Here is an 18,466-nt window from a genome sequence, read left to right as displayed (position 1 = left end):
TCCATCCATCCATCCATCCATCCATCCATCCATCCATCCATCCATCCATACATCCATCTAGTTTTTAATAGCTTGACATTGTCTTTTTACTGTGTAATAATCTGTGTTGTGTTTGTTGCTGCCTCTTGATCTGGACTCCCATGAAAAAGAGGTTTTTAATATCAATATGTTTTTATTCTGGTAAATCAAAGGTTAAATTTGTCCATCCATTTATCCCTCCATCCTTCGTACTCCATGGTTCTTGCCCCATGAAGCTGAGGTTCTTCTTTTTTGCTCTGAAATGTAACTGAACATCAACACACCAAGAGCTGCTGGATCTGCATCCCTGCAGCTCTGCGCTGCTCCCTTTCCCTGTCAGGAAAATGGATTATTTGATTTCCGAGTCGGCTCTGGAGGCCCGGGGCCGATGCGGAGCTCAGAGTAAACCACCATGATGCAAGTGGACATGTCGTGTAAATAAGATGAGGAGGAGATGGGCCGGGCCAGCACTGAGTCAGTTTAAATTCAGGAGCCTCACATTTTAGAGGAAACTCCAGTTTGCTTTGTACTGACTGTTCAGTGGAAACACAGTATGTGCACTTGGTGAATAATCTTGACTTCTGCTGGATTTATCCAAATCTGACTGCGCTGATTGGATCCAGTGCTGCCCTGCAGGATTCTCATCTCATTGGCTGAAATGTGTGTGAGCAGCATCATGCATACACAGGACGGCTGGCAGGAAACACTGAAGGTTTCAGTCTTGATTAAATGTAATATAATGTTCCTACACATTTATTTCTACCTTCCTTTGGTTCTGGTTCTGGTGGACACTAAGTGAACGAGTCTGTAAAGACCCGAGGCGCTAACATGGGTCAAACCAAACCAAGAACTCTGAAATGGCTTTAAACCTGCATATCTGCATGGTGAAGTTTGAACAAATAAGATTCCAATGACTCTGATTTAAACATAGATTTTATTTTAGCTTAGTAAGGACTATAAAGATCCATACATTGTAAACACAAATCACAAATCAAATCAAAAAGGGAAAGCAGTTAGACTTCCAGAGCATTCTTATTTTATAAGTTTATAATATTAAGGATTTAAAACGGTAAAAGCTCCAAACCCTGTGGTTTATCTTACAGCAGGCAGTCACACTTAGCTCAGCTGCAAATCCACAAACAGGAAGAGGAAAACATGAAGCTGGTGTGATATAAAGTCATTCATGATGTTCCAGTTTTGCGAGCCGTCCTGGATCAGCTGGGCCTCCCTGTTACCATTCACTGTGTCGTGTCTTTCCAAGCATGACAGCAGCGTTTGAACAGAAAAAACAAACTGCCAGATCGGGATAAAAATGGAATGAGTTATGAGTGAGGACAGGAGAGAAAAGTGAGTACAATAATGAATAGAATAAGGCCGGGAAGAGCCGCGGCCGGCCCCCAGAGACGGCTGAGCCCAGCAGGCATCCCTCCATCCCCGCCCTATTCAGCCTCCTCTGTTATTCTTCGGGGTCAGTGGCTGTCGCTGAAAGAAAAATACTGGCATGGGGGCCAGTCAGGCATGAGCGCCGCTGACCTACAATTTATCTGTCATCATTACCTAATGCTGCAAACACAGGACGGGGCGGAGGGAGGCAGCCGTGCAGACAGACACGGCTTGCAGCGCTGAGACTGTCTCTACAAACTGTCTGTACACAGAGATACGTTATCTCTTATTTAACTAGACCAGAGTGTCTCATATTGTCTAGTTGGGCTCTTGGTCTGTACCGTCTCATTGCTACTGGCCTCCATGTTGCGATCTCCTTATAGTTGAAGATGCCATCCATTATCTGATGAGCAGAGGAGAGTTGGGATAAATGAAGCAGTGAATCTAGAGTTTTGCCTTGTTCTTCATTGGAGCAGACTGGAGCAGGGCCCCCTCTGCTACAGACAAAACCTCAGTCTGTGTTTCCATCCCTCTCTATCCTGATGTCACTCCTGACCAAAAATCCTGAACTCTTCATCTTGAAGAAGAGAGAAGGTGGGGATCAGGGCATCAAGCCAGCAAAAGGTGGGATCCAGGATTTATCACACTCAGGCTAGAGATGCCAACAAAACCTCCTGTGCCAAAAGCAAATATGAGACCCTGAGGTTCCTAAACCAAACCATGGTACCTTTAGCATCGGTAGGCATCTGCTTCCACCTAGCCCTTTGAAACTTTGAAAACATTTAGCTTCCCCTAAATTACTTTTTATGGATAAATTCTAAAGCGCTAATTTACTTGGCTGTTTTTAAAACTTTCACTTGAATAAACTTCAACATTTCTGTTAAAGTTATGATTACGGACTGTTAAGGATTCTTCAAGTACTTTAACTAAAAAGTAGGAACGTTTGGTGAGCTCTTTAGATTCTGTCTGTGAACACCTCCAGTTCGACCAGAACATTGGATGGTTCTGGTGTCGTCTAAAATGCAATGATTGAGCTATAATTGTCCGACAATTTCCAGAGGCTTGAGAATCTCTTGGCATCCTGCAGATCAGGTGTGATCTGATATATCTTTTAATTTCATGTAACTGATTGTGTGCATTATCATCTCAGACCATCCAGTTTTGTTTTTAGCTCTTTGTTCAAACTCAGATGATCAAAAAAAGGAAGCAGACCATTTGAGAAGACGATAAGGAATGAAATTAAACCATCTGAAGCAATGTGTGGTTTGTTTCCAGGTGGAGAATGGCTGCCTCCTCAGCGCCGCCAATGTAGGGTACATCCGGACGTGTCAAATTCCTGGAAGAAATGGAGTGGAGGCTGTGACGGGCCCTGACGAAGCCTCCAACTTACAGGACCCCCAGAAGTCTGGATTCTTCCTCTGACCGGACAAAGCAGGGCAGAGGTGGGACAGATCTCAGCGTTTTAGGGAACGATCAGGAACTTTGGACCAGATCATTTTCACAACCGTTGTTCTGATGTTTCATCTCATCATAAAACTGCTATAGTAAGGAGAAAAGTCCAGGAGAAGACCTCTTTCACTGAAACTGTCCTGCTCATTGAAGCAAGGCTGGATTGTCCGGCCTGACTTCCTGAGTGAGGGGACATCCTGATTCAGATGTCCTCCACTCAAAGGAACTGCTGGGAAGGTCTGAGGTTCTCTCTCCTCATTACTGCTGCTTCTATTCCACCTTTTAAGATTAATATCCTCTTATGCAAACAGATGTTAGTTTAATATGAGCGCGGTCTGAGATAATCTGCAAAGCTCAGAGTCAAAGAGCATTTAAATCGTCTAAACAAGAAGCTTTAGTCAAGAGTTTAATGTCGTCACGTGGTGCAAACACGGACAGGAGATAAACGGCAGCGTCTTTAGGGTCTATCAGCAGAAAACTAGACCCCTGTTGGAGATTTTAAAACAATCTGCAGTATCTTAAATGAAAGTATATCTAGTATTTTGAAGAACATTAGGTGTGGTGTTGGGTGGTTAAATTAAGAAGAGATTTAAGCAGAAGGCTAATGAGATCACTTAGATGTTCTATAGAGACGCAGTCAGAGAGGACTGGATTGGTTGGAGAAAATCGAAAAGCATTTTTTTTGTTTGGTTTCCAAACTGGAGGCGCGGGCGGAGCTCCAGTTAATGCCTTGTCCTGGAAACAAACACCTGCCGAGTGGAAGAAAACCCAACTGCACTCACAGGCTCGGCAGACATGAGGACCTAACTGTAAATAAGTTTTTTGCTTTGTTTGTTTTCATGAGTATTTAATTTACAACAGAGAGCACTTAAAACACTGACCTTGTCTACGGGTTCTGTTCAGTCAGGGTAAGAAAATAATTACACCCGCTTTTAACTTTAGGGTATGTTGATTGGGTTCATTGAGGTTTGAGGGTCCTACCACAGCACTGGTTGAGGTGTAGACTTTAACTAGGCCATTTTAACACCTTGATTCTTTACTTTTTCAGCTGTTCTGTTGTAGATTAGCACCAGTCTTTGGGTTCACTGTTGCGTTGATGACCCAGTTTGGTCGGCATTGGACAGATGTCCTCACATTTGAATTCGGAAAAGCATATCCTGAAAACTAAAACAGGGTGTACTTTTTTAAAAAATTGACTGTGTTTAAAACCAAGATGTTTCTCTGTTACATTCTGGTGCTACTTTATCAGCGGTTAAAGCTGGAGGCTCGAACCAAACCCTGAACCAAGACGCCATCAGAGCTCCTCTTCTCGTACATAAAGAGTCTCTATTGGTTATCGTTTCCAATCCAAGTGAATCTGAAGGTACCAAACAGCAACAAGGAGGCGGTTCACACCTGGGGTTAAACTAGGTCACCACTTGACTCCCAAGTTGCTTCTTGTCATCAGATCTTAATGTCCGGTCAAATATGCAGATCTACTCCAACATTTACTGGTCTGAAAGATACACAAACCATCTGCACCTTTTATGCTGAAAGTTTCTGGGATGTGCCTTGGTTTTCTGGCACAGGATCTACTTTTAGGCATTTTCAACTTGGTTAAGATCAGAGCTTTAGGTAGACATTTCCAGAAGGATAACATTAGCATTAAACCAGTCTGGACATGTGTTTGGGATCATTAACCAGTAAGAACACCAAACCTTGTACCGTCCAGGTCTTTATTTGAAGAGTACTGAAAGAATTCAGTGGTTTATAAGTCTGAGTCTATATGGCTCCCCTATACAATCCAACTTCCTCTGAACAAACCTCTTATTGTGACCAAACAGTTGAATCTTTTTCCTTAGACCTTTGTCTCGATGGCTTCTTGCTTCTCCATGTGGGCAGCAGGAACTCTGTTTTGGTTGGCACCCTTTCAGTCCATCTCTGTAGTTTGTTTCTTCAAAGATCTATCACTCTAGAACACATTTGGTTCATATTCCTCTGAAACCCAAGAGCTGACGCCCTTTTTCCATTACACAACTCTGAAAAATTGTGTAGCAGCAAGATTACCAATGCCCTATTTTCCTCTGCGCCCCTTGTTTGCAATTGTGCTTTTTGCTTTTGTCTTCAGTTGGACTGGACCTCAGGTGACGTCATACCTGACAAACCAGGTATTATCCGGTACCCAACTGGAACCAGGTTTGGCATTCAGGAACCTCAAACATGCAACACTGGTTCAAAATCACTTTCGGGAGCCAGAATGGACTCCGAATATCGCTGGTGAATAAAACCTTGGTGTTCCAGCGGTTTCTAGTTCTTGGCAGCCCTGGTTGTTCCTGGGCATCCTGACCAATTCCCTTTGCTGCCACCACCGTACTCTCCTTTCATTGGACAGGGACAGTTTGTTACTGGTTTCAGATCTTTGCACCGGTACAACTTGTAATTATTTGGGTTCAAACTACCATTCAGACCCTAAAACTGACAGCAGCACCAGGTGAGAAGAACCTCACGCTCTAGAAGAGCTGCTGCCCTGTTTCCTTCCTCCCACTGTGACAGACCAGACACGCTGCCGTGACCCGGCCGCCTTCTTTCTGACTCAGAAGCTGTTTCTGTACCGAGACGGGTCGGCGTTTAGCATTTAGCACCAAGTTAGAAACCAAAACTCAGTCAGAAACTGAACAGGGAGTAGATCCGGTGTTGAATGTTCTCAGAGTTTTTATCTAACAGGAAGTAGGTGCTTCAGGGCAACCAGCAGACGACAATCAATACGACAACAAAAGGTATTTACTGATCTGCCTCGTTTGGTTTTATTGTTTTTATACTTTAGTAATTTTTCTTATAAAGCGGATTATTTAAGAGCACTTATGAGATCAAATGCTGTATGAAGACAAATTATAAAGCAAAGCATTGTTTTCAAAGAAGCTAAAACGGTATGGTTGTGTATGTGTGTGTTAAGTGTTTGGAAAAGTGTTTACGATCACTGTGCTTACAAACTCTCCCCAGCACTGAAGGGACTAAAAAAATCATTTTATTATGTAGAAATATTGTTATAGTGTTCTGGTTTTATGTTTTGGGGAGTTTGTCACTTTAGCTGAAACAAAAATGGTGCCATAAGAGTGAGCCGAAGCTTGCTTAGTTCAGTGTTTCACAATAAAAAGGGCACAAGAGCAGCATTTTCTGTGTTAAAATGTGTTTTCTGATGTTGTTCAAACCCACTTTGTCCGGCTGTTAATTAAACCAAACTTTCCTCACACCGTTTTGTCCATGTTAGCCCATTTATTTTGCAACTTTTCTTCACTAAAGCTCGTAGTTGTTTGTCAGACTGTTGTGAAAAAGAAAAAAGAATGCAGTTTTTCTCTGAGATGAGTGTCGAAATGTGCTCTGAGATGCTGGAAATAAAGGATTTTGTGCAATCACACTCATTAGTGTCCTTTGTGCAAACAACTGCTGCTTTTTTAAAGACGTGCTGCTTCCTCACCTGCCCACCAGGTGTCAGCGTAGCTCCCAACCCCAGTTGAAACTCGCCCCTGGGAAAAAAAGTGTTTCAATGCAAGAAACGAAGCAAAGGAAGCAAAGCATGGTGAGAAATTAAGAAAATAATAAATCTTTCTTCATATTCTCCTTCCAGTCAAAACTTTCCTGTAATCTGTTGAAGTATTTGTTTGGATTTTTGTTGCTTTTCACTAATTTTTAGTCCACTGCCCGACTGTTATCTCAGATAAGCCATGTAACAGTGAAATGAGAATCCTTAAGGCACAAAGAGGCTCCTAAATTTAAGGAGTGAGTCAGCGTAGTGTCTGCACAGAAACGATGACGAAGCAAAGACTTCAGACGGTTCCAGAAAAACAGTCTGTTTTGACCTGATTAACCCCAGAATAAATCACAAAACAGCTTTCCTTAAGATCATCCATCTGTCCGTCCATCTTACAATCAGGTTCTTTGTTTCAAAGTCTGGCCTTTAAGCCAACAGTGAGGATTAAATTGATGAAACTTAATGGCCAGCAACCTTTTGTTTTTGTTTACGTCTGGTCTGTTTAACAAAAATCCCTCCGAGTCTGAAAACTGAAGTGAAGCGCAGCAGCAACAACAGCCTGAGGAGGCTTTTAGCTGCTGTTGCTTGAGCAAACACAACGTCTGCCCTTCTTTCCTTCGGCTTTTTGCACCGCGGATGTGTGAATGCACACACAGCCGAAAGCAAACAAACACACACCGATTCCCAGGGCAGTCTACCAGAGACCAACATGGCCGCCGGGAGAGACTCAGAGCCGTAAATATTTCTACCAAAATGGTTTCAGTTCCTTTGGAGTACAGAAACCATAGAAACCAAGAGGTTAAAGGTTAACAACGCACTTCACAGCAACGGCTTTAAGGGAATAATTTTGACATTTTCACAGATTTAAACCTTTCAATGAACTTCCCTTAAAATATTGTTTTAATTACAACAAAAGAAGAAATAAAAATCAAAGTGTAAACTATTATTTGTGATAAAGATTTGAGTTAGTCAGAGATATAGCTTGGTCTCGGAGTGGAAAGCAGTCTGCTGCGTCCCTGAATGTTTCATGAGAGTTTGTCTTCTCCTGCGGTTCTGTGCAGGTTAACTTTACCCGCTTGTGACGTGATCAATCATCCAAGGAAGATGTTGTGTGTCCCAGTTTAGTTCCTGCCTCCTCCCAGGGAGAGGAGAGAGAGATCCCAGACAGGAACAGGCGATGAAACGCCGAGGTGTTGAAGCTGAAGCAGAAACAGAGATGATCGCTTCAACTCGTCCTGTTGGTGCTGCAGCTGCTGAATCTGTAACCAAATAAACCTCATCTGAGTGTTTAACACCTCGGTCTGCTTTCAGAGTCGCTGCTGCTGCAAAGAAAAGATCTGAAATATTTAACAAGTGTCTTTAACCACTCGGGCCTTCTGCCTGATGGAAATATGGCCGCTGCTGCTCCTGTGCAGGCGCTGACCTGCTTTCAGGACGACGCTCAGTTAAAACCTGCTGTTCTTTTTCTTTCAGCATCAAATAATGTAATAGGGAAAGTTTTTCTCTTCCAGCGAGTTTCCTCCTGAAATGTTGGCCCTGCAGCTCTGATCGATGGGACACGGATTGATCTCCGTTTCTTTCTCTTGGTGTTATGCGGCTCTGCAGCAGGACTCGCTCCTCTCCCTGTGTGCAGCCAGCCTGCTCCCGTCGGGCTGTCAGAGCGCGTTAGCTCCACCTCAACAACCACCAAGGTAAAACACCCGGCTGCACAGCGTGAGGGGTCGATGAATAATGAACAGCGGCTTCATTTGGGCTCCTGTTGGCCTCTGCCACGGAGCAAACGTGGAGTTTAAGGAGAAACGACACAAGGAGTCGAGGTTAGCGGTAAAATGTCCACGTCTGTGCAGAAATACCCCGACACGTAATGTGTTTGTTTAAAAGCCTGCAGCCTGAGGGGCTCTGACACAGAAACGTCCAGACGAGAGAAACAAAGCCTGGAACACGACTGAAGGTGAGGAAGAAACATCCAGGCTGCTTCAGGAGATCCCAGACCTGATTCTATATCTGTGAAAAACGATAATAAAGGAGTTTATTAACAGTGTGTTAAACAGGCGGTGTTTATGAACGCTCTTTACAGCACTGATAACTGTTAAAACTCTGTTATCATTTATAAACGTCAGGAAACGAAAATAAAAGGTCAAAGGTCATTTAGTCAAAAACAGCTTATAGACTCAGCTGAGAAGAGCGATTATAAAAACATACTTTCTAAAACTTACTTTGATTCCAGTTTCTCTTTGTTCTTTTCCCAAAAGATGCAAGTTTTATTTCTTCAAATGTATTTTTACAACTTTCATGTTGCTTTTCTATATTTCCCAGAACTATAGTTATATTTCTGAGCCAACAACTTTTAGTTCTGGTAACTTTCCTGGAAGTTACTGTCTAGTTTTCTTGAACTTAAAGTTTATTTTTGCTGAACTTACATGCTTTTTTTTTTAACTTACAACACTTTCTTTGCAGATTAAATTTGACTTACTTGAATACTAAAATGAGATGACAATAAACTGCCAGATTGTTTCAAAATGGAATCATAAATAATTTAAAGGTTTCATTCCCAGAATTCACAGTTTACTTTGTGAAATTACAGATGACCTCTCTTAGATTTAAAGGTTACTTTCTGAAACTTTCAGGTTATTTTCTCCTACATTCTGGAGCTCCCAGGTTACCTTTGAGGAACTTGTATGTTCCTGTTATATTTCACTATTTTCTTGAATTCAACTACAACCATTCCTCCTGAATCTTATCGGTTCAGATGGATCCCAGCAGATATCTGTGCTGTCTGCTATTTTATGGATAAACTGAAAACTTTAAGCTTTAGAGACCTGTTTAATATGTAATTTAGCATCTTAATTTTGCTAATATTATGACTTTATTTTCATAAATCTCACATCGTTTGGTGGATCTGATCTGCTCCGTTCGGCTCCTTAACTCCATCTGAGATCCATCAGCTCCGCTTTCAGTGTTTCCACAAAAACTGCTGCAGCTGGATTCAACATGCAGCGTCTGAAAGGTCGCAGAGGACCTGTGCGTGTGTGTGTGTGTGAGTGAGTGTGTGCAGCTGCGACGCTCTGCCTTCGCCTCTGCTGACCTTTACTGAGCGTCGCTGCTGGACCTGCCGCCTCAGCATGGCGCTCGGGTTGCGTCACGGATTGCATGTTTGACTGACGGCCTGCTCACACACACACACACACACACACACACACACACACACACACACACACACACACACACACACACACACGCCTCTGTGTTGATGATCAGTCAGCTCTGGATCAGACCCGGTTGCAGTTTGTGCAGCTGGGCCAACAGGTGCTGAAACAAGCGGCTGTAATGCGGCTCTGTGTTTGTTGTGCCGACTCAACATGACGAGGCTGAATTATTCACAGGTTCTCCTGGAAGCTGCAGAAGCTCCGCCTGACATAAAAGCTCTGGCGTCTCAGGGGCTGATCTCATGCTTGGCTGCAGAAAACACAGAGTGTGTGTTCAGGAGAGTGAGTGTGTGTCGTCTGCAGTGGAGAGCAGAAACACAACCTTGACCTAGATAACAAACCTGAGGAGAAAAGAAGAGGGAGAAGAGCGAGGAGGAAGCTGGTCTGGAGGTCATGACCTCCTGCTGCTGGTCTGATGGATCCACACTGACACACAGACCACCGGAGACTCTGTGTGTGTCTCCAACACACGCACATGCACACACACATGCACTTCATCAACCAGTTTCCTTATCAACTCAAACTCACAGGAGCCTCTCGCAGGGCTTCGGGATTAAACCAGTAATCTTTTGCTCGTCTGTCATTTTCTTCCAGTCCTTCCAGTCTGGGTCCAGACTTCCTGCTGGTTGATGATGGTCGGATCTGAAGTGAGTTAAAATGGGAGGAAACCAGAAGATCCCAGTGGAGCTGGTGATGATGAAGATGATGGAGTGATGATGGTTATTCTGATAAGTGGGTTCACACCCACTGAGGGGTCTCTGGTAACGTGTGAGCTACTGGGAACCAGTTCATGATGGTTCCTCTGTATGGATAATGAGGTTTTATTTAGTCCAAAGCTTTTATTTTCTTGGACCAAACTATTAGTTTTTATTGTCATTTGAATTACTTTATTTTCTGGGACTGAATTTATTTATTTTAAAAGGTTTTTTTATTTTTATTTTCTTGGTTCTCTTATGTTGATTTTAATTTATTCAGGAAACTCTTATTTTCCAGGTTTTTATTTACGTACTTTTATTTTCTTCAATCAAATTAAAATGATTCAAACACCTTTTAATATTCTTGGTTGAAATGTATTCCTTTCTGTTTTCTCAGGTGTTTTTGGAGTAGTGGCCATGTTGTTTCTGATTCTAGTTTTCTGATATCCGTGTCTTTATTTGATTCAGGCAAACAGTGAGCGGACCGGCTACATCCTTAGGACTTTACAGTAATAATAAACCAGATGTGTGTGTGATGTGTGTGTTTTCTGTCGGGTTTCAATCCTGACTGAGGACTCTGACGGCGGCAGGGACAATCTGTCCCCCCCGCTCCGCCTCGGCTGCCAGGACGGATCCACGGTCGGGTGTGAACGGCCATCACTGCTGCCGCCTCCCACTTTCACACGAACTGTATGAGTTTTCACACACTGCTGGTCAGCAGCGGGTCCGTCAGCAGATTGCAGCTGATTTGGGAGGAAAGATGTTGGATTGACAGCTGCTGGTCTCTTTGAGGTAAATGAGGTTTGACTCATCAGATAAACTCATCTTGAAACAAATCTGTGTTGTTCTGGATGCTGAAACATCCTTAAACATTTGGAAAAGATTTGCTTATTTTGGCTTGGTTTGAAGAAGTTTCCTCTTGTTTTCTAGCGGCCTCTGTCGCCCCCTTCTGGTCACTAGAACACACTGCAGTTTGAATTCAACACCTTTGAACATGGCGACCTGATCCTGGTTGTTTTCATTTCACAGATTTTAATTGAATATCTGTTTAGTCTCTTGTTTTCTTCATATTTACCATCAAAGGAGCCTGGAAAGATCTGAAAATGATGGGAGAAAAAATAGAATGCAAAGAAAATCTTGTTTGCATGTTGCTCTCATCCACAATGCCTTAATAATAATTTTGGCTAGATATTAAAAAGAACAAGCTATTGTCTCTAAATTTTAATATAATAAAAATATAAAATCTTTTTTTAACAGTTTTAAAGTTTGTTTCTATAATATTACCATTGAAATACTGTTTCTGTCATTAGATTAAATTCAGCTTTTTTCTGTTCTAAAGATCCATCTTGTTTTGCAAAATTGTGTTTCTATCTTTATTTTCAAACCTAAAAATATAGATAAAATAGTGGATATTTTAAAAATGACAACAAATTTCCTATTCTATATATTTATCTAAAATTATAAGCTGCATTTAATCAGAAATTAGTGTCACATTTGTGGCTCTAAAGTTTTATTTGGCTGACCTTAGAGTAAAAATAAAAGAATAAGAATACTTTTTGATTCATTGACCAACAGATCTGCAACATTTTCAGTCTTTTATCTACCAATCATCCATCCAGTGTCATGGTTTTGCTCCATTAATGGGATTATTGTTAGAAAATCGTCACTTTCAACACCTTGGCAGCATAATATCAGGATGAAAAAGTCGTGTCTTTAAGAATCTGGACGATAAATCCAGTTAAGATCTGAAACCTGAGCGATGATCCGCTGTTTTAAACCCTAATAAACCCGATCAGTCAGTGAACATGGCAGGATTTCCCAGTTTTCTGATAATCTCAGCAGAAGTGGAAAGTAATCCTGCCGTGCAGGGATTAGTGTCTTCATGGAGTCTGGAGCAGCTTTCATGTGCTTCAGTAACTCCATCTTACCCTAATCCTGCTGCTGTCTCATGATCTGACAGCTGCTGACACACCAGCCTGTAAACATCTGGACACATCTGGACTGTAAACACAGATTTGGACCAGCAGTGACGGCGTGGGGAGTGGAAACCCTCTGCAGAAGTTTATGGATCATCAGCCAGACGCAGCGGTGAAACCGAACCCTGCAGACACCCAACACCTGAGAGAGGAAACTCCACAGTGGGTCTGCTGTCTGAGTGAGCGACCCGGAGAGCTTCAGGCTGGAGTTCTGCTCTACATCAACCAGAGCCGGTTGCCTAGCAACGGAGGTAAAACAAAACCCCAACGGTGATGGCTGGGACCGCACAGTTTTTAATCTGTATTCTGACAAACTATATGTTAAAAAAGTTTGTCAGGGTCATCAAATGCAGAGACAGTTTTATTATTATTATTATTATTATTATTATTATTATTATTATAAATCTATTAAAATGTCATTTTATTAATTAATTAATTCTGTCACAAACTGACCGTTGAGGGAGATCAGATCCTGATGTGAACCAACATGAACTTGAGTTTGACTGGGACCAGTCAGTCCAGTCACTTCACACTCCAGGGTTACCTGTGGAGTACCACCAGGCTCTGGGCTTGGTCCAATTCCATTGAATTAACACACACATATATGTATAGTAAAGACTGATTACAGGCCAGGACTCCAATTTTTGGGGGTACCATCAGATTTAAAAATAATAATAATTGGATATTTATTTACAAATATTCTACTCTATATAAGAATCATAAGTCCATATCAGGTGAGTTGAAAAAACTGAATTAAATTTAAGGTATTTGCAGTTACATTGAGCTCAAACACCAGAAAATATATTTAATCTTCTAACTAGGGCCTAAACTGATAAACTGATCCATTATGGATTATCGGTGATGGACGTCCTCATCCACCTCTAGAGGTTTCACACTATTTGAAAAACCTTCAAATTTTACACTTATCTTCTCACTAAAATGCGTCCCTGTATGTTTTTCAGACTTATTGCAGTGACCTCTGACCTCTGCCACTGCTTCTAATGTTGTAGGATTAAGGAGCTGCAGGCCAAATCTCCTGGTATCTTCAGAGCCAGGAGTGTCAGAAAAAGTCCTGACAGTATTGCTGTGTATTATCCACTCTGCTGTGGAGTCTGGATATCATGACCGCGTCCTGAAACAGACGTGATGTAACATGTAATTCACTCTGTGGGAAAGATTTTCAGTTCATCCAAGTTCATCTTCAAATGGAAACTACATTTTGTTTGTTGTTCAGGAGCTTTAGTTGGTTAAATGTTGAAAAGCATCAGCTATATTCCTTTTTCAAAGGCGCCATTATTTAAAGGAACTTAAGGCGGCTTATTGGAGCTGATTGAAGAAAAGACTCCATGGTTGGTTATTTTAGACCCACATCAGGCCTTTGATGTGGCCATTTAAGCTCCTGCATTAAATATCCAGACTTTGTTTTGGAGTCATTACACTCCAAAACAAGACGAGTTCTGGTGTCCCTCAATGATGAGTTCTTGGCTCCCTTTTTTTCTAAATTTACATTCTGACTTTAAACTGTGTGTGTGCTGATATTTACAGTTTGTCTTTCTAAAATCAAATGCTAAGTGGCACAAAATTTCAGTATTTGTGCTAGTTTTACAGATTTATTGTCATTGACTTTGCTTGAAGTTTTGTTTTGTCTTTGTCTTGCAGCCTTGTCTTCTCTTCTAAGACAAATTTCTCCCACAGGAGACAAATGATTTTACCTTATTTTTTTTATTTTAAAAGTGTTATTATGCACATATCAAGTGGAAACATTCATAATCAAGACTGCAGAACAATTGTTTAATTTGCAGAAGTTTCAATAAGATGTTTAAAACTCTTTGAGAAAGTTACTGCAAAGACTTGACAATTTATAGAAAAAAAAATCCATCACTTGCAACTTTGAAGTTTTATTGATTGAAATGTGAGATCTTTCTCTCTTTAAACATCACTAGACTTCTCTAACCTTTCTGTAACTAAATAATGTTAAAGAGAAATAAGGCAGGACATAAACACGCAATCAATGGAATCTGTCCAGAGCTTTTAATTCTCAGCTCCTGTCCCAGTTTCCTTCAATCTCTTAAAGCTCTCCTCTCTAACCCCTCCCACATCGCGCCTGGAGCGCCGGCTGACTGCCTGCCTGGTGAATAATTGACGAGCTCTCCCTCCTCTTTTCCATCCTCTGCCATTGTCGCGTCGCTCGTCAGGTTCTCCGGGCCGTGACAGGCTGCCCTCCCCCGCCTCCATCACGTCCAGTTTCCACCTGCTGCTGGCCGGATGGTGACAAACGCACCGGGAGCAGCTGCTGGTAAGACCCGAGGATTGTTTTATTGTTTCTGGGGAACAGAGGCTGGAAAACAGACACATCAGGATTTTTTTTTTATGTTTTATCTTTAATTGTTGATGAATTCTTGGTATGAATTGTTAGGTCTGTAAGATCTGCATCTCAATTAAACAATTTCTTGTCTTCCCTAAAGTTTTCTAGGAAAACTTTAACCTGTAGATAAATAATCAGAATCGTAGCTCAGAAAGTCATTTTTCTTGTTTTTCTAATCTTTATCATCAATTTATTCCTTTATAATTCTGTCGGGTTTCTGTCATAACTCTGAAACTCATCTGAACGCTTCTTTCAAATGTTTTTACCTCGTAATTCAGTAAAATCAGAGAGAAGCTGGAGATGGATTATGGTTGAAGTTGATCATTTTCTAGTTAAATAACTTGTTGCTTCCTGCAGATAAACTCAAACAATACAGAATGTTTTCACTCTGTCTCCATTTTAATGAGGTAAAAGAACAAACATGTCGTCATCATCTGGTTGGAAATAACATCTCATATTACAGATGGACATTGATTTTCACATTTTCTCTCCAATTTTATTAAGATCCACACAGTTCGCTGGCTGTTTCATTGAATTTTTATTGTTCTGAAAGATTTTTGCTCGGTCTACAGATAGATCATCATCATAAGAAATCACTGTATCATCTGCAAATCGACAAACTTTCTATCTAAAATGCTGCTTAGAATCACTGACTGCAGAAACTCAGTTTGTTTGTGACTGCAAAGATTTCTTTGTTTGGATTAAGTCACTTTGATCCAGACATCAGGAGGGGACGGCTACACAACATTTTAAATTGTCAACAGGACTTAGTTGTGATGAAGTTACTTATTTAATCTGTTTTCTGTCCTAAAGTTTTATGTCTGTTGTTTCAGAGATCTCTCTGGAGTCATGAAGGAGTTCCTGTTTGTCCTCCTGCTGGCCGCCGAGTCGTCCTGCATGTTTCTGAACTGGACATGTGATCGAAGCTGCGTTTGCCATGGAGACCTTAAGTTCACCACCTGCTCACATGACGACCTCACCCAGCTTCCCGTCAAGGTCCCGCCCTCCACCGAACTCCTGGACCTGTCCAACAACCTCATCTCCGTTGTCCCCAAACACGTCTTCAGCAGCAACCGCAAGCTGAGGGTTCTTCTGCTGCAGAACAACAACATCAGTCTGGTGGAGGACAGCGGCTTCGCCCAGCTGGAGTTCCTGCAGAAGCTGGACCTGAGCTGGAACCGGATCTCCGTTCTCACCGAGGGATTCTCCGTCGGCCTGGCCTTCCTGCGGGAGCTACAGTTGTCCCACAACCAGCTGACCGGCCTGGACAGTCGGAGTTTCCTCCACCTGGACGGCTTGCAGAGGTTAAACCTGACCAACAACAGCATCCAGAGCATGGAGGTGAGATCGTTCTCCTCCATGAGCAGCCTGCGCCAGCTCCACCTGCAGGACAACCAGCTGACGTCTCTGCGGAGCGGCACCTTCTCCATGCTGCGCTCCCTGGAGGTCCTCAACCTCGCCGGCAACCAGATCCATGAGATGGAATTATTGGTGTTCAACCCGCTCACCAGCATGACCTTACTGAACCTGGCCGATAACCAGCTGTCCACCATCTGCTTCAAGACCTTCCTGAGCATCCAAACCTACAGCACCCACATCCTGCTGCGGGGAAACCCCTGGAACTGCGACTGCGAGCTGCAGAGGGTTTTCAGGAAGCTGCGCAGCATCCAGAGGATCTTCCTGGACGACTACTACAACCTGACCTGCAGGGAGCCGCCTGTCCTGCACAACCACCGGCTGATGGAGGTGGACACTGAGCTGTGCATTGCTGAGACGGTCACCGTGCTCATCATCACCATCACCGTGGTGATAACCGTGCTGGCCGCTATGCTTATGGGCGAGAGGAAGAAGAAGAAGAGGAGGAAGGGGCTGCACTGGACGCAGCAGGGGGAATTTTCAGATGACTCGGATTTCTGAAGCAGCGTGGTTTATTTTCCTGTAAACTTTTGCTGGATGTTCATTTACACCTAAAGTGAAACTCAACGGTGTTCGTTTGCCTTGAAATCTTGCTAGTGGCGGTTCTTACATGGACAAGACCCTCCCTCAGTGGTCTCCTAACCAATCAAAATACAAGAAATCTAAATTCTTGGATGGTCAAAAGGAAGTGCAATCCTGCAGAGAGCCTCTAAAATAATCTCCATATCCAGACAAACTGAACACGCATGACAGGAATAAAAGAAAACTTTCAAAACAGAACTGATAAGATTGGACGATATGGATTTATTTTGTGATATTATTGTGATAACTATAAAAATTATGATAAAAAAAACACTAATTATCTACACAGGATATTGTTCTTGAAAGCATTCTCATTTTATTAGGCTTATTCAGGACACAACTTACTTAAAAAGTGTGATTCATATCATTAGAATTCACTCAGTAACTGCAATTAATCGTACTTTTGAATTGACTCATATTTATTGATATTCCTGTTGAACAGAAAGTGGGGAAAATAGCAAAAATAAAATTTCTGATATGGTCAGTTTTTTTTATTTAACATTGCATTTATCATGACAATGACAATCAAAATTCTTATCATGATAAGAATTCTTTTTAACAATAAATGATAAACAATAAACAATACCATAAATGCCCACCCATACAGAAAGGTTTATTATTCTTTTAGCTGGTGCCTGCAACATCTCCCCCACCCAGACCTGCTCTAGTGCCACCCTGGGCAACTGCCTTTATGCTTCATACACCAAAAACCAACTCTGACAAAAAAATATGTCTGGTTTTTAACATGTTCAGTTGTTTTCACAAATAAAATCCTAAAAAATAATGAATTAAATTTGTAATCTTCTACCTTTAAAGAGCCTGGTCAACAGTATTTTGTCCTGGATTTTGCTCCATCCATTTTCCCATCGAGCATAACCAGTTTCTCGCAGCATGATACTGCCACCACCAGGTTTCAGGGTGATGTGTGTTAGTTTTTCTCCACACATACAAAGTTTTGACCAGAACAAACATGGTCTTTTGCATTTCAACAATTATTTTCTTTTCGACCAGATTTGTGGAGTTCGTCACTTATCGTTTCCAAACTGGCAGTTTCTCCACTGTTCATTAATTTCTGGACTTCTGAAAACAATTATTATGTTTATGGTATCAAAGTAGCAATGTGGTGAATATTTCAGTACTCCACAATTCAGACTTCCAGTTTTCCAAAAATCCACTAAAATGCATTCAAGTTTGTGGCTCCACCGTGAAAACTTACCAAGTTGTATGAGTGGTTTCTGGTTCCCTCTGCTGGTGAAGAGGACTCACTGCAACTAGAGATCATCTGACGTCATGAGGTCATTTGCTTTAAGCAGCGGGGTGTGGTTTGCGGGTTTCTGCTGGTTTATTACGCCCTCCAGGAACATTTCCTTTTCACAGAAATCAGGAATGGCCACAGACTTGTTTCCACACCTTTGCTTGGAGTCTAAACCATGTTCTTATGTAGGAGTTAAATACAAATTAAGTTGTGAAATATACGCAAAATTTCTTGAAATAGATCTGTTCACACACTTACAAACATGTATTATTAAGAAACTCACTTTTAGTGATTTAATAACTTAAAGATTTCGGTGATTGTCGTCTGTAAAGAAATATTTAGAAAAAGAACTGGATTTTAAGATTAAGTTAAACTGAATTTGTGTTTTTCTTACACAGTAAAACTAATTTACGGTGTAAATTGCTTGTATTCTCGGAGATACTGACAATAAAAATCCGTTTTGTCTCATTGTGACTCTGTGAAGCTGTCTGTGTGTATTTTGCTTACTATAATTAAATATTCTCTCCCATTGAATCCAGGAGTCTAAAAGCTCAGATATTTACGTAATTTGTCTCTAAGGTTAGTCACAGGAATGCTTTCAGACGTAAATACA

The 18,466-nt window shown here is 41.7% G+C and overlaps 2 protein-coding genes across 2 annotated transcripts in view; both read left to right on the top strand.

Annotated features, from left to right (window-relative positions):
• ahr1b (aryl hydrocarbon receptor 1b) overlaps positions 1-6,244 on the top strand; it is a 21,618-nt gene extending 15,374 nt beyond the window's left edge. Inside the window, exon 11 of the mRNA XM_007540888.2 lies at positions 2,677-6,244. Coding sequence (XP_007540950.1) covers positions 2,677-2,823 — 147 coding nt within the window. The 3' untranslated portion in view covers positions 2,824-6,244. The remainder of the gene's footprint in view (positions 1-2,676) is intronic.
• A 4,301-nt stretch (positions 6,245-10,545) lies between these two features.
• On the top strand, positions 10,546-17,064 carry LOC103129704 (reticulon-4 receptor-like 2). The gene is made up of 4 exons (XM_007540887.2): positions 10,546-11,051; positions 12,220-12,486; positions 14,450-14,531; positions 15,434-17,064. Exon 4 carries the CDS (start codon positions 15,450-15,452, stop codon positions 16,515-16,517), a length of 1,068 nt encoding a protein of 355 aa, XP_007540949.1. The 5' UTR covers positions 10,546-11,051; positions 12,220-12,486; positions 14,450-14,531; positions 15,434-15,449; the 3' UTR covers positions 16,518-17,064.
• The last annotated feature ends 1,402 nt before the right edge of the window (positions 17,065-18,466 follow it).

Source organism: Poecilia formosa, unplaced genomic scaffold (assembly GCF_000485575.1).
Source record: "Poecilia formosa unplaced genomic scaffold, Poecilia_formosa-5.1.2 Scaffold571, whole genome shotgun sequence".
NCBI lineage: Eukaryota > Metazoa > Chordata > Actinopteri > Cyprinodontiformes > Poeciliidae > Poecilia > Poecilia formosa.
Note: the sequence above shows the minus strand (reverse complement) of the source record. Positions and strands in the feature narration are given on the sequence as shown.